Genomic DNA, 14,772 nt, shown 5'->3' with positions numbered 1-14,772 from the left:
GAAAGAAACGTGCACCCTGACACGTTGTGAGTTATTGTCAGTTTGAAGGCATTCAGAAATCTGCCCTGAAAAATCTATAAAGCAAAAGAAGCAAAGTAGGAAGAAATGCATATCTGCTAGTTAGGAAAGAAAACTCTAAAACAGATTTTGCAGAAAAATTTATTGTGAAATTGGGGCACTGGTATTCAAATGCTAGTAACTCAATAGGTAACAAAATCTAAAAAGCTGTCAGGCTTTTCTTTGTATCTAAGGCCAGCTGATGCACTTAATTCCCACTGCATCAAATATCTTTAGGTCCACTGAACAGCTAAAATATCTGTGTCCCTGTCTTTGTGGAGACAATGTGAAGAGGCTTCATTCAGCTGAAGGCAGAAAGAAATAACAAGCACCCTGGAAGAAATGTTCAAAAGCTTTCAGATCATTCTTGAACTTCTTGAAACTTCTTTGCAGTTGGGCAAAGAGGAGCATCTTTTTCAACACGGTCAGTATTTCAGATACCGCAAGCTGTGGATATTGCATTTAGCCATATTTTATTAAACCAGGAGCAAGAAATATTTCAACTAACGCACCATTTTCTCAGTGGTGAAATATGTATTTTATATGACATAGAGCATTTTATATCATTTCTAGGACATAAATGTCAACCTAGCCTTTTTATTATGCTGATTGAATTTATTTAATGAGCCGTCCTACAATGGAGGCCAGCCCTGCATTTTTCACTTGCTTCTGAAGGGAATTTCAGTAGTTAGCAAATAAGCCTGGGTCTAATCTGCTTCCGTTTGCAATCATTTGAAAAATGATGCTTGGCAAACAGCTCTGCATGGCCTTGGCTTCAGACGGAGACTGATTTCTCACACCAAGGAACAGGGGAGTCTGAGAAGTGCATCTGCATAACCCAAAGCAACGAACCAGCTCTTTTTATTCTTGTGACACGTTTGCAAACCCTGCGACTATGGCAGGGCCGGCTCTGGGAAAGCCGCTTTTCCCGCATCGCTACCCAAGGGATTGAGAAAAGATTGTCAAAGACGGGGGAAGAATTGAGGGTTTAATGCCCCTCCTCCTCACCGAGTCTTTCCCTTGGCTGAATAACTGGGTGTCGAACAGCCTCTGGGACTGGTGATAACCCATTAAAGCTGTGCCTTGAATTCCTCACTCATGTCCTACAACCCTGATGGAGGGAAGAAGCCTTTCTAGTACCTGACAGCAGCTGCCTGAAAGGTTTCAGCTCTCTGACGGTCGGACCAAGATAGTACTGACAAAAAATTATCTGACAAACAAGGAACAGCAGTGACAAGAACACCCGGCTTCTTCACAAAACAGAGACCAGAGATGATAAAACAAGATTTTCTCTGCAGAGTGGTGAGGGTCCGGGCAGCCTTGCCAGAGCTAAAGCACCAGCAGGGCCCCAGTGCTGCAGTGAACCCTGGCCGGGGAAACACTGATCCCAAGTTTGGGGGAGCCAGGAAATCCCCTCGCACCAGCGAACTCGCTCGTCACACTGTCATCCCCCAAACGGCTTTTCGCTGGAGCCCCTGGTGAGCCTGTCTCCGTGCTGTGCCTCCTGCTCCCACTCCCCTGACCCTTAAAACGCGCACATCCTTCGTTTCCCAATTTAGACAGAGTCCAAGCGCCAGGCTCTGCCTCGCCGGGGGACAGCCCGTGGGCTGGCTGCGGGGAAGCGCTGGGACTCGCCGGGCATTACGCTGCTAATAATAACACGGCTCCTCGGGGGGTTATCTCCAAAAAACGCCTGGGCTGCGAAGGGCAGCCTTAGCTGCTGCCGTGGGCATCCTCCTCCGCGGAGCAGCAGCCCCGGCGAGCGGGGCGGGGGGACACCCCCGGCGGGGACGGGGACGGGGACAGCCCGGGGGGCTCTTACCAGGTACCAGACGCCGAGGATGATGGTGCCGGTGCGGACATGGCAGCAGAGGCAGCAGCTGTTGGAGTAAAAGCGCGCCCAGGGCGAGCTCAGCATCTCCGCGGCTCCTGCGGGCTCCGCGCCGTTCCGCGCCTCTCACCGCGCCGCTCCGCGGAGGCGGGACGCGGAGCGGGGCAGGGGCCGGGGCCGGGGCCGCCCCTCCCGGCGGGCGGGACCCAGAGCGGAGGGACCCAGCCCAGACGGCGGCGGGAGGGGGTGAGGTCCCCGCCGGTCCCCCGGTGGCGGCCGTGCCTTCCGACCCCGCCGTGCCCGGGAAGAGAGAGAAAGCCCAGAGCAGCGGAGCAACCGCGCCAAAGCGCGGGAGGATTTTAAAATACTAAACCGAGGAGATGCGGCGGGCTGACAGCCTGGTCTCCGCGCTCCCCGGCATGTCGGGGGGGTGGGAAAGCGCCATTCTCCCGGTGGTCCTGCCCACCCCTCCTCAGGCAGGGCCGCTCCTGGAATCAGCGTGATGAGGGCGAACCCACCATGGCACTTCCTTAGCAAAGCTTCTCAAAGCTTTACCGGCACACTCCACTGTAAAGACAGAGAACACCGTGGGAGATCACGGAATGCCCTGGATTTGCCACAAATTCTGAAGCCATGAGCGTTTATTTTCTTTCACAGTGCCCTCCTAATCCACTCGCAAAGTCGCGGCTATTAAGGAGGCTGGAATCGCCTCACGTAACTGATACACATTGACATTAACCTCATTGACACTACCTGGAATTAATGCCCTGATGGTGGTGCGGGAAGCAGCATTAGGAGGAAGGACCCAGTGCTGCGTATTGAAGCACTGGTGCAGGTAGAAGCTAAACTTCCTACCAAGCATCAGACTTTTTCATAGTCTATTATTTGAGATTTGTATCATTCTCTACAGAAAATAATGGAGAAAATTCTACCGGGAGGTCTGTACACATAGTCTGACCCTAAGAATGATTTATTTACTGCCATCTGTCTTGGCTTCCTACCAAATCCCACAATTTATCATCAAAATGTAACATTGAAAAGTACTCAAATGTTTCCCTATATGGTTGCTTTGGGGCTCTTCTTTATTTCGTACATACATCTGCAAAGAGCAGGAACTCCAAGATAAAAGCTAACTTGGCAAGGAGAAACATTTCTAACTATGCATTATCCCTACTTGTAAAGCCACTATAGTAAATTAAATTAAAAATACTTTAAGTAGGAGCTTTACATGACCTCTGTTCTTAGTTTGTCCTCATAAAACTTCCAGGGTTTTGGGTTTGTTTATGGGTGGGGGTTTTTTGTTGTTGGAAGTTTTTTTGGGTGTTGGGGTTTGGTTTTTTGGGTTTTTTGGGTTTTGTTTGTTTGTTTGTTTGTTTTTTGTGCATAAAGAGAAAAGCCATGAGGCCCTGAATTTATAATTTTGGCTAGATTATAAGCATAAGCCAAATACTGCATTTTGTATTTTCAAGATTCATATTCAAAAATGACACCAAAATTCTAGTAAAATGAAACAGCCATATTGACAAAACAAATATTCCAGAAACCAAAGGAAAATCACAAACAACCTGGTCTGGACTATCTCACTGGTAACCTTGAGAGACCAAGACAGAAGGACTAAACTTGTATGTATGGCTTGTAAGGGTACGGGGAAGGTAAGAGCATCTCCTTCATTAAGGTTATCTGACCAAGGACCTGATCTTTTCAAGGGAAAGGGGATAAGGGGGAAGTGATAAACAAGGACACAGACCTTGGGGACAAGGGACAACGGAGACAATGCCAAAGACCAAAAGCCTCTGGTTACTGATTGATGAGTCATTGAGGAGCTTCAGGGGCAGCTTTGGAGAGAGTCACCTGGATTTTGTGAGTGCTAAGAAGGGGTGAACAAGAGGAACACAAGGATTTGGGATATTCAAGGGGAACCTGTGGGACTCTGCAAAATTTAGGAAGGAATGATGAGGGGAAGGGGATCAGGAAGGAGCAAAGGGGGGATCAGGGAGAAAGGGGTATAAAAGGGATCAGTCGTGTGTAAAGTACATTATTGGACTCTGCCCAGTGCCTGGTGACCCTTTCTTCTTAAATCCGTCCTTACCCCTCTCTCTGTGTGCTCTCACTCTCCACACAGCGTGTGCGGGGGCTGCAAGGAGTAAGTGCCAGCTACTGGGGGGACCAGCATGAGTGAGGGGAGCGAGGGGCTCAGCACCGGTGGCTGAGTAGGACCATGGGTGCCTGGGGCTGGCTGCTGGGGGGTGAGAGGCTGTACCTGCCCCAAACTGTGTGTGTGTGTGTGTTATTTGCTTGCAAATGTCAAGCTGGACCAGGTGGTCTGTACTTAGGTCTTCTGCAAATCCTACATGCAGGAGGCACAGCTGAAGGCAGCACCTTGTCTGTGGCCATCTGCGCTGGTGTCCTGTGCCTGCAAACAGGAAAGTAGAAGACGCGTCTATCAGCCCGGGATGGGTGCAACAAGCTGGGCTCCAGCAGCCGGGCAGGAGGAACCCTGGAGGCGGCAGCCATGTGTAACATCCCCCAACGCAGCTCTCATCTCTGCAAGGAGAAATTAACTGCATGTCTTCTTTTGCTTATGGTTTCCCATCAATGCCTTTCATCTGGATATCCTCAGAAGAAAAAGGAAGGAAGAATGAGAAGGTAGACACTAATTACTTCAGAGTAGTTTCCTGTATAATTATTAATTTTCATACAGAAAGCCTGATGGGAAACACCAGGAAGCATCAGGTTTTGTATCACACTCCTGATTTATAACCAACTCCAGAAGTCCAGAGAAGTGTAAATCACAGGCAGAGTTTAGAGAAAGGATGAAGTCCAATCTGCCCCTTTCTATTTTTATTTCTGTGGCATAGTATGTACTTTGCAGATGGAAGACCTAGTCTCTGCCTTGCAGCATTTCTAGTCTTCAGCTCCCCTCAGCAGCTGACCATGCACAGCACAAGCACTGCTGTGCGCTCGCATGGAGCCCCACCGGCTTTGGGGACACCCACCCCCCATCCCTGCTCACTCCCCTTGCTACCAGCTGTGGAGGCAAAGACATAGCCACAAACAGAATTAAAACAAAAAGACGCAAGGGGCAGTAAAAGGGGGGGGTGGTCACAACACGGGTTACAGCATGAGGTTCACTGGGCTCCACAGTACAGCAATTTTCCATGCAGGTAAATGGATTCTGAGAAGACACTTTGGCCGTTGCAAGCCAAGGATGCAGCTTTCTCTGCAAAACCTCATCCAGGGGAGAATCTGCTTTCTCGCCTCAGCTTCTGAGTGAGCCCTTTGGAAGGAGGATTTGCTGGTGGGACATCGGCACCAGGGAGCAGTTTCTGCCAGAGGCAGTTGCTGGCACCACGTTGGTCTCCTCCTTCCAGGCCTGACCACCAACACAACCCCCTCGCTGCTGTGTGCCCCTCCACTGGCAGCGATGCCGAATGGCATTCGGCAGCCACCACTTGGCAGAAGGAAACCCACTTACTGGGACTGTTACACCCACCTTTAAAGGCCTTAGAAGTATGCTGTCAAGTGTGCATCCAGCGAGAAATTCAACAGCAACGAAGTGGAGACCAAGCCATATGAGGAGAGGCTGAGGGAACTGGGAATGTTTAGCTTGGAGAAGAAGAGGCTGAGGGGAGACCTCATTGCCCTCTACAACTACCTGAAAGGAGGTTGTAGAGAGGTGGGTGTTGGCCTCTTCTCCCAGATAAATAATGACAGGAGCAGAGGAAATGGTCTGAAGCTGTGGCAGGGGAGGTTTAGGTTAGATATTAGGAAGAATTACTTTACTGAAAGAGTGGTCAGGCACTGGAACAGCCTGCCCAGGGAGGTGGTTGAGTCACCATCCCTAGAGGTGTTTAAGAAACGTGTAGATGTGGCACTTCAGGGCATGCTCTAGTGACAGAGATTGTAGGGGGTTTTTTTTGTGTGTGTATGGTTGGACTCGATGATCTCAAAGGTCCCTTCCAACCATGAAGATTCTATGATTCTATTCTTCTATCATTTCAGAGCCTGAGTATTCCCACAGCTACAGAGCCACAACCACAGCCTCCGCAGTGCAAGCCGCCGTGCCATTCGCTTTGCCTTAAAAAACCACACACTTCTAACAGAGGCGGCTGTGAGTCTGTCATATCTCATCTTACACCCAAAAGCAACCAGAATGGTGGAAGATCATTTAAGATGCAGCAGTGACAGCTTCTGAACTGGAAGACACCTGAGTTTTAACAAGGCTGCTAGAGGTACAAGAAACACTCTGGATTATTGTCTTTATACACCAGACTTGAAGCAGACCAGTACCACTGCCTTGCTCAGAAAGTGGTGTAAACACAAGTGAATAAACAGCCTGCTCAGAAGCACTTGTTTTAGTTGTGCTGAAAAAATACATCATCTTTTCAGTGGGATCCAGTCCCACCTTCTGCCTGTACTCACAGTCCCCAGCGATGGTGGAGCACAGTTCAATTGGCCTTGAATAACTCAATTACAGGGTTACCCAGCATTGCCTACAGCACATGCACAAAAGGGCATCTCAAGGGAACCATGTCTTCTGCTTGTAGGATTAGCCACATGCTCCAGAGTGAGCAAAGAAGTTGTTAATTGTTTTGTATTTGGCCGGGTTAAGAGAAGATAAGAGAAGGGTTAAACATTGTCTAGAAACCAAGGTCTGGTATTGTCCTTGGGCACAGGGCAGTGACCACGTTGGGAAATTGGGATTGTAGTAAAGAGTGATTTTAAGAGTCCAAGTTGTTCAGCTCACTTCAGAGCCTGTGTTTCAGGATGGCTACAAAAGATTCAAGGGCTACAGAAATATGTAATGCAAAAAGTTTAAAAAGCACCTGTGCTTTCTAAAAAAAGTAACCCCCCAACAAGCACCTGACACTATCTCTGCCACAAAGGCTGGCCAACGTGCAATGAAATCCGAGTGCTGCCACAGTTCAAAGGGGGCTCAAGAGGTCATTCATTCTCCTGGTTGGTGTAATAAAGATCAGAGTGAGAGCAGTATTTTTCTCCAGCATGTTATAACTCAGGGTACATCTTAGAAGCCTATAAGAGAGTGATTGCAATGACACAGCTTGGTGTGCAACCACTTCCACAGAGCTAGTCAAATTCTCATGTTTCTGTAGCAAAAAATGGACAACAAATTATTTTCTCGTATTTTTTTTTTCTTTCCCTTTCTTTTTAAGTTCTGTTTTGGCCTTTAAAAAATTGTTGAGAGAAATGCCTGGACCTTTTTAGCTCACTTCTGGGATATTTTGTCATGATTTACCTTATAGAAGATAGTGATTCTAATCTCTTAGACAACTGGTATACTTACACTTTTCTTTCATGACGATAAACTACATTTGCAACTCTAGCTCCCTGGGGCCACAGCTTCATGATTTCTGATTTCAAAAAATGTATCATTAGAATATTTTGATATGTTGCCCTCGTAAATCAGAAAAGCCAAGAGCTCACATGTTGTCCAAGAAAAAGCTTGCCTTACTGTCTCCTTCCTTTTCCCCTTTTCTGACTTGAAAGCCTCTCAGTTTTGCTGTGAAGATATACAACTCAGAAGAAGGCTGGTGAGCTCTGGACCACACTGAGATCCAGCTCTTCCTTTTTTCTTCTGGCCTTCCCATTCATGCTAGCCTCGCAGATTAATTTTAACATTTTGAATGAGAAGAAACCATCTGTGCTACATTCACTAGAAACCTCAAAACCAGGGTAGGCAATTATCTAATTATTTGCCTGGCAGCAGATCTGCATTTTGGTAACATGTGCTGGAGGCCTTTCTTCAGTGTCAGATACACCATGCTGTCCATGGGTTGGGGTCTCCTCAGAGGCATACCTGCTCCAGCATGGAGTGCCACCTTACAAAAGTACATGCTCCATCATGTCCCCAACAATGTCTCCTACCACGTTTCTCTTCCATTTCTCCTCAGGTGGCTCTTTTGTGTCCCTTCCCTTTCTTCTCTCCCTTGCCCCTGCTCTTCTTAAGCACAATGGCACAGGATTGCCACAGGCTCCTCTCACTGAAGTTTCGGCGTGCAGAAGGCATTGACACTGGAGTTAGAGCCACCTGGCATCTGACCAGCACAGGGCACCGTGTCCTCCCACACAGGGCACCCCTGCAGCCCCCTTTTACCAAACCCCTGCAATTTATGCCCAATACGTTCCACCCCTAGAACTAGATGATGGAGTCAGCACTACTACAAATTGAACATACCCTTACCCTGGAGTCCATCCCTCCTCCCTGCTGACCAGGCTACAGAGGTTACCACCCTAACAGACCAGTGCTAATGCAAGTTTGACTGAAGATGACTTGTATTTGTTATATACGTACCAACTGATGTTAGTGAAGATGCTTATGAGATGAATACATGAAAGTGAAGTGTATAAAGTCAAACAGAGTCCGAAAAGTACATCTAAAGATGGAGTACGATGTGTTAAAAGCATGTTTATTCTTTGAAACTTGCTGCCCTGCAGCATTTCTATACCACTAACCAGTACCTTCGCAATAAATAAAGAACATCAATTCTCTCCCCTTTTACCTGGGGTAAGTCTGTGAATTTTTATAACAACTTTAGCTCTCCCAGCTAAACAGAGGTAGGGAACCTTGTGCCCCACCTTACACCAAGGGGGTGGGAAGAGCTTTGGATTGTCCCCTCTGCTGGCTCAGCATGCCTGAAGACACTGGGAAGTGGAGACACCACCACAAATCCCGGTAGCTTGCTTCCAACCGTTATCAACCAAGTTGGTAAGGACAGGTGTCTTGTATCCATCTGAAAGTCATCATCTCTTCCTCCATCAGGGCAATGAGCCGTTTAGCACCTTGTATCCTAATAAATTCTACTCTACCATGAAGTCTTCTCCAAGCCTTTTTGATAAACCTCACTTAGACACCGCTTCCAGTCCTTCAAGTATGCTTATCGCTTCTCTTACTAGTGTGGGGGTCTAGCCAGTTTTGTTAAAGCCTTCACTCCTCAGATTCAAACATCCTGGGATTTATACTTGACCTTTTACTACAGCAACCTAGTGGAAGGTCATGCTTGGAGGTTTTCTGGCCTTTTGGCCTGAACGCTTATGCTGGACGCAGTATTAAACTGACTGGTACAGATGGGTACACTTTATCCATAGTCTGTAGCCAATTATAGAACATGAAATACAGCATACGAGGAGGAGATGGAGCTGTTGGATAAAGAGGTGGTCGTGTTGCCAGCAGCGTCTTACTGCTTGCCAGATTGCTTGAGCAAAGGAAATCTCAGTGACAGTTTTTAATGCCTAGTTGAATTTGTGGTCAGAGAGGCCACAGGACTTTGATTGATGGGAGAGGCAGACCTTCTAAGAAAAGCTAATATACATCAAATAGTATTTACTTCCTTTTAGTTCCATTAGTTAGATTAGTTAATGTTTAATTTATGGAATCATTTGAGCATGGCTCAACACTGGGAACGTGGCCAAATTTTATTCCCTTTTTCATTATGTGATTATGGGTTTTCCTCCTCCTTTTTTTAAAAACTCGCTTTTTTTTTTTTTTAAATGTAGATATTCCCCCCAGTTTTGCTCGTTGAGCATGTTCTGTTTACATATTTGTTTGGATTTTTTTTTATTATGTCTAGTAGAAGCCATGATCATTTTGACTTTTATTAACAATCTCACTCTGGTGATAAATCATTTTCTTCCATCCTATTGAGAACCAACACTGATCTTTAAGTACAGTCAAGAGGAATTAAAACAACACATCTTCCAGGACTGTAATTTATTACTGCCTGTAAGTTACACAGCAAATGCTTCCCAGCTTTGTCTTTTTAGATGCTAGTCAGGTTTCAAGCAGTAACTCATCACTTTACCATGAGCCTGCTTAGATTTTCCCCTAGTCCGTGTTGTTCTTTAGCATGGTAAACACCAAATACCCAAGCTTTGAGTTACCGCCAATTTTAAAGCAACTGAATAGCACCACCGTCATTACTTTGAGTATCTATGGAGTTATTCCTCTTTTCCTGCTCGCTTCCAAGTTTACTGGACTCTTGCGCAAACTCCAGGGCGCGCCATCCAGTTCTCATGGGTGCTCACTGCAGGCAGAGGTCTGCCACGGAGCTTTACAGAAGCTTCCAGCCTCACCCCTATTCTTTTTTATCTGTGCTAAGAAAAGCGCTTGATTTTCTCTTGGTGTCACATCCTCTGCCAATTTACCCATCTACTGCTTGGTACGGAGTCACCAATGGAGAGCACTTGCTTGCCAGCCAAGCCTGAAGAATGTGCCACAGTAGCTGGTGGCTTTATACCATGAAAATGCCAGCTGGGTTTGCCCCCTTCAGCATTCTGTCCTGAATCCCCTCGATGGTTGACTTGCTGAGCACACGGTAAGGATTCAAACACAGTTGGCCCATATTTGCCTTTTTCTGCAGCCCATGGGGAGGCCAACTGCAAGTAGCATACGTGCAATGTAACACCTCTCACCGACACTGTATATATTACAGGCCCGTGGTCTGTCCTTCATGAAGTACAGAGATACAGCACAGATGGATTCGTTACTCCATGAGCAAGGAAAACAGTTCTTTCGGGTGCTCTTAGCGCAGAAAGTTTAATTGGATGAAGTTTGTCCCAGTTTATAAGTCTTTCGTATGTATTGGGAAATGCAGCTAGGAAAATTAGATCAGAATGAGATGGAGCCACCAGTACCAGGTGTATGTGTGTGGGACTGAAGCTCTCTAGTCCTGTATATTTTATATTGTCTTTACTAAAGAGTGACAGATCAAGGCTGCTAATGTTCTTCTAATTATAGAAACCAAGGATACTCTTGGCTTCTCTTTATCATATGCTCCTCCAAATGTCCAAAATGTCCCCTTAGGATCCCTTATGCCAGAAGATTGATAGTTTAAATAACAATCCTAGTGTCTAATCCTTCACATTATAGCAAATAGTATCATAAATACCAATATCCATTCTACTGAAATAGCATTATTTGGCAACTGGCCCCCAAGTGCAGAGTAAACATCACTTCAAAAAGCACACAAATACGTCACACACACATACTGCGTTCTGCTGTGTGTCTCTATGTAGGGTATCAACATAAAGTATATTACTGTGACTATAAAGCATTTTATAGGCATGCACATCTGAACATGTTTGATTATAGTCTGAAGCAACTTTGGGAAATCCTGATTGAGGCAATGCTGCAGAGATCTTCCAACTCACATTGGTATTCAGTAATGGACTGGTAAAAGTACAGAGAAAGTTTAACTGCAATAACACACAATTCTAACTCGTCATCTCTGTTGCAACTCAGTGTCAAACATCTACGTACAAACCTTGGCAATACAAGAGGCTTTGGCATGGCACATGGAAACCCCATCTCTGCAGATCAGAGCGATACGCGCGTGTCACTTGGGAGAGCAGCGCCTCCTGTTCCGTACTGACTCAGCATCTCACCCAGCCGTGTTTTACACCCTCTTCCTGCTAGAGCTCAGATAACAGGCGCCGACTTGGGATTTCAAGCGCTAAATTCAGCCTGAGGTTTATTATGAGCGTACCTCAGTGCACTTCCCATTTGTGAACCGATGAACATTTGGACAATGTTTAAACCGATTCTGAATCTGAAAGTGCTCTGAAATTAAGTCAAACTTGTTGGGGCGGGTGGGTAGGTGTGTAACAGCACAACGCCGTTTCTACACAGCCTGCAGCCTCCTTATTGCATGCTCTGCTACTGACGTACCGAACGCTGTTTGCTCAGCTTCTCAGCATCCAACTTCCTTTTTTGACTCTAACATTTACAGTGGGACTTGATGATCTTAAAAGTCCCTTCCAACCTAGACGAGTCTACGATTCTATAAAAAAACCTGATCACCAACGTGACATTCTCCAAAGCCAAACTTACTTTGAAAAATGCAAATCTGCCTTTTTTCCCCTTCCCCTTTGATGTTTAGTGTATGTGAGCCCTTAAACCACCTAACTGCCACGTAGGGCACCTTAATATTTACACGCTAGTCAGCACCCCTTGGTGAGAGTTTTTACCACGCTGATGGAGATGTCCTTAAAGCCCTGGCAGAACACGCTGCCGATAACTCACCTCATGTGGGGCAGGGCTGAGCCGCTGGGCTGCCGTACATAGAGAACACAATTCGCAGTTAGGAATTCTTCCCCCAGTCAACCTGTCCAAATACCTTCCTTGAGGTGGGCTGCTCAAGAAGGGTCTTGAACAATTAAGTCTAAAGAGTTTAAAGCCTGAAACTGTATCATGTCCTCCATGCAGCAGCAACACAAAGCAGAAGTAAAACATTTTTTGAAAGGCAGCGTGTGTTGCTCTCAAGAGGTGTTAGCGTTACATTAAGTCTTTACATAAGAAAATGCGTTCCAGCCTGAGGTTCTCTGGCAGCAGAGAGCAGTGAATCCCAGCGGCATACTAGCACAAAGTCAAGATTTTTAGTGATGGAATCATTAATGCAAAGTGAAGCACTCGCTTCACCACGTGTTGACCTTGTGCTGCACGACAGACATCCTGCCTGGAAGTGAGCAGGCAAAATGCTGCTTTCTGATGTGACACACACGACTCCTGACCCCAGCTTTCCCATAGCCTGGGATTCGGATGATGTGACTACAGAAATCCAAAACACACGGCACTCCTTGGGTATGTAAAACCCGCATGTTTTACATACCTCTCAGTCACCAACATGCCAAAGCCTGGCACCTTTCAGTTACGTGCCTCTGTCACAAAGTACCTTTTATATTCAAGGTAGTAAAAGCGTTTTAATCATTACAAATCCAATCACTAAATCTGCTGTTCTGCATGCCTACTAAGGACTTGCAGTAAAAGACACACTCCGAAAACACCATACAGAAGTTCCGCGGTTAACAGCAGGCTGCATGACTTGGATGACTTTGAACCACATCTCTGGAGTATATGAATACGAAATAGCACAGCATTGATTTTCCAGCTCGGTTCTACCAAGTGCTGAGCATCCTGAGCCCACTCCAGAAAAGCACTTGAATGCATTTTACTACTACTACTGCTCAAAAGCATTCAATCCCTAGGTCAAATCTATGTAACGTTATTTTTTCCTTATTAAAAAAACAAAATTTCCTTTTTCTTTTTTTAATTTTTTTTTTTTAAATTCAATCATTACATTAGTTCAGAGCAGACTGCTCTTTGGACCTCTGTTCCTGGAACCTGCAGAAAAGAATTCCACCAAAAAAGGAAGAAAATATTTCAAATCTCTACTAGGATTAAGACTTTTAAAAGTTTTAAAAATAATCGGCCAAGCATGACTGTGACAGGAAAAAAAAAAAAAGAAAAAAGGAAGTTATCTACGAGGCGGCGAAATCCCCACGTTAAAACCAACTGTGAAAGTCTTGTGCTTAAAGTAACACTGATATTAACGCCCCTCCACACGGGCCGCAGACTTGACTTACAGCAGAGGTGCTGGCGGGGCAGCTGGGGTAGGAATACCACCGGAGCCCCACCGCAGCCTCAGCCTTATTTAAGGGCTCCTCTTGCCCCTTCCGGAGGTGAGCCAAACAGGCAGCGCAGGACGGGGGCAGCTGGCTCTGCTGCGGTAGGGTGGTGGCCAGCTGGGCTGCGAGAACGCGCGAGCCACCAGGCAAGCTCAGGTTTGGTTCTTCTTGCAGTGGCTACTCAGACGGTGCTGGCAAGCCTGGAGAAAGAGATTTACCTGAAAAAGTTTCAAAGAACTTGAAAGACTCCAGCTTTCCAGCCAAGCTAAAGGCCAGTGTAACTAAGGCGCAAACCTGGAACAAAACCGTTGCTGTCAAATGAGAACGATGCTGGCACGGCAGAGTTACTTGCACCGTGTCACTTGAAATAGGCACCTGAGGGAGCTCCCCCATCCTGAACTCTCCCTGGCAAAACTTGGTTGGGCCAAGATTCAGCCCTTTTTTCACTGAATTTACAGGTTTTCCCCCCCCACACCATCGGAAGAGTAAATAGTGATGGATTACTTTCTTCTGTAGTTCAGAGGTACCTAGACTCTGTTGGTGGCTATGAAAAGTTCACTGTCTAACACTGCATGAATATAAAGCAGTACAGGCATTGAAGGAGAACACACGGACCTCCCAAACCCTCAGCCAAATGTCTGGTGAAAACCACCTTGAAAAGTCCACGCGGGATCTGACTGACAGAAAATACAACTATCGAGACATGTTTTATGCATACCATAGAAAAAATCCAAACACTTGTGGGAAAGCCAGGTAGCAGTCATGTGGAATTTTACAGTAGTCTGTGCTTTCTAGTCATAATTTTACTGCGTTCATACAATATGGAAGCATAACCAGCCAGGATTGGACAAAGTGAAGCTTTAAAGCAAACACAGTTTCACTAATTACATTTTGATGTTGGCGTACTTCAAGCTTAATCAGGAAGGGATTACCTTCAAAGTCTGCCTTTCAGTTTAAAATAAGGAAATAAAATATGAACCGAGAATGAAGAAAACAAGAGTTCCACCACATGCTACAACTCTGAAATACCTCGGCTCCCAAGGCACGGATTATTACGGATACATGGAGCATCACCTATTCAAGCAGCCCTTCTTTTCCCAGGCAAGACACTGGTACAGCCACATTTGGGAGCTCAGAGGAAGGGAGATGGAGCCTGAGCTCCTCTCAGCCTTCTGCAAGGCAATTCTTTCTGTTTTCAAGGCAGTAAAGAAAAGCTTAAGAAAATACCCAGTCACAGTATACACAAAGAGGAAATTCAACATAGCTGTTCATTAGTAAACTAGCTAGCTAACTAAGAGTGGAAAATTAATTAATTTGAGCTATACATAACTTTAAATCGGAATGAATTAACTCTTACATGCCAACTTAGAATCCAGCCTGTAGCTCTTCATAAATTGTAATGACAGCTTCAGGATCATCTTTTTCGCCTTCGGAAAGATGTTGCCTTGTTTTTAGTAAAACCA

At 46.0% G+C, this 14,772-nt stretch overlaps 1 protein-coding gene and 1 long non-coding RNA gene across 3 annotated transcripts in view; one reads left to right on the top strand and one right to left on the bottom strand.

Annotated features, from left to right (window-relative positions):
• LAPTM4B (lysosomal protein transmembrane 4 beta) overlaps window positions 1–2,187 on the bottom strand; it is a 62,794-nt gene extending 60,607 nt beyond the window's left edge. The window contains exon 1 of the mRNA XM_063327248.1: window positions 1,880–2,187. Coding sequence (XP_063183318.1) covers window positions 1,880–1,975 — 96 coding nt within the window. The 5' untranslated portion in view covers window positions 1,976–2,187. The remainder of the gene's footprint in view (window positions 1–1,879) is intronic.
• A 1,531-nt stretch (window positions 2,188–3,718) lies between these two features.
• Window positions 3,719–6,515, top strand: LOC134510808 (uncharacterized). Of its 2 annotated transcripts, none has more exons than XR_010069737.1 (3): window positions 3,719–3,748; window positions 4,246–4,534; window positions 5,891–6,515. It is a non-coding gene; the product is annotated as an uncharacterized LOC134510808 (long non-coding RNA). The 2 variants fall into 2 exon arrangements; XR_010069736.1 differs by lacking the exon at window positions 3,719–3,748 and adding an exon at window positions 3,976–4,031.
• Window positions 6,516–14,772: the final 8,257 nt, after the last annotated feature.

The sequence above is a fragment of the Chroicocephalus ridibundus genome, chromosome 2 (assembly GCF_963924245.1).
Source record: "Chroicocephalus ridibundus chromosome 2, bChrRid1.1, whole genome shotgun sequence".
In the NCBI taxonomy this organism is placed as follows: Eukaryota; Metazoa; Chordata; class Aves; order Charadriiformes; family Laridae; genus Chroicocephalus; species Chroicocephalus ridibundus.
The sequence above is the reverse complement of the archived record's forward strand: the minus strand, read 5'-3'. Positions and strand labels throughout refer to the sequence as shown.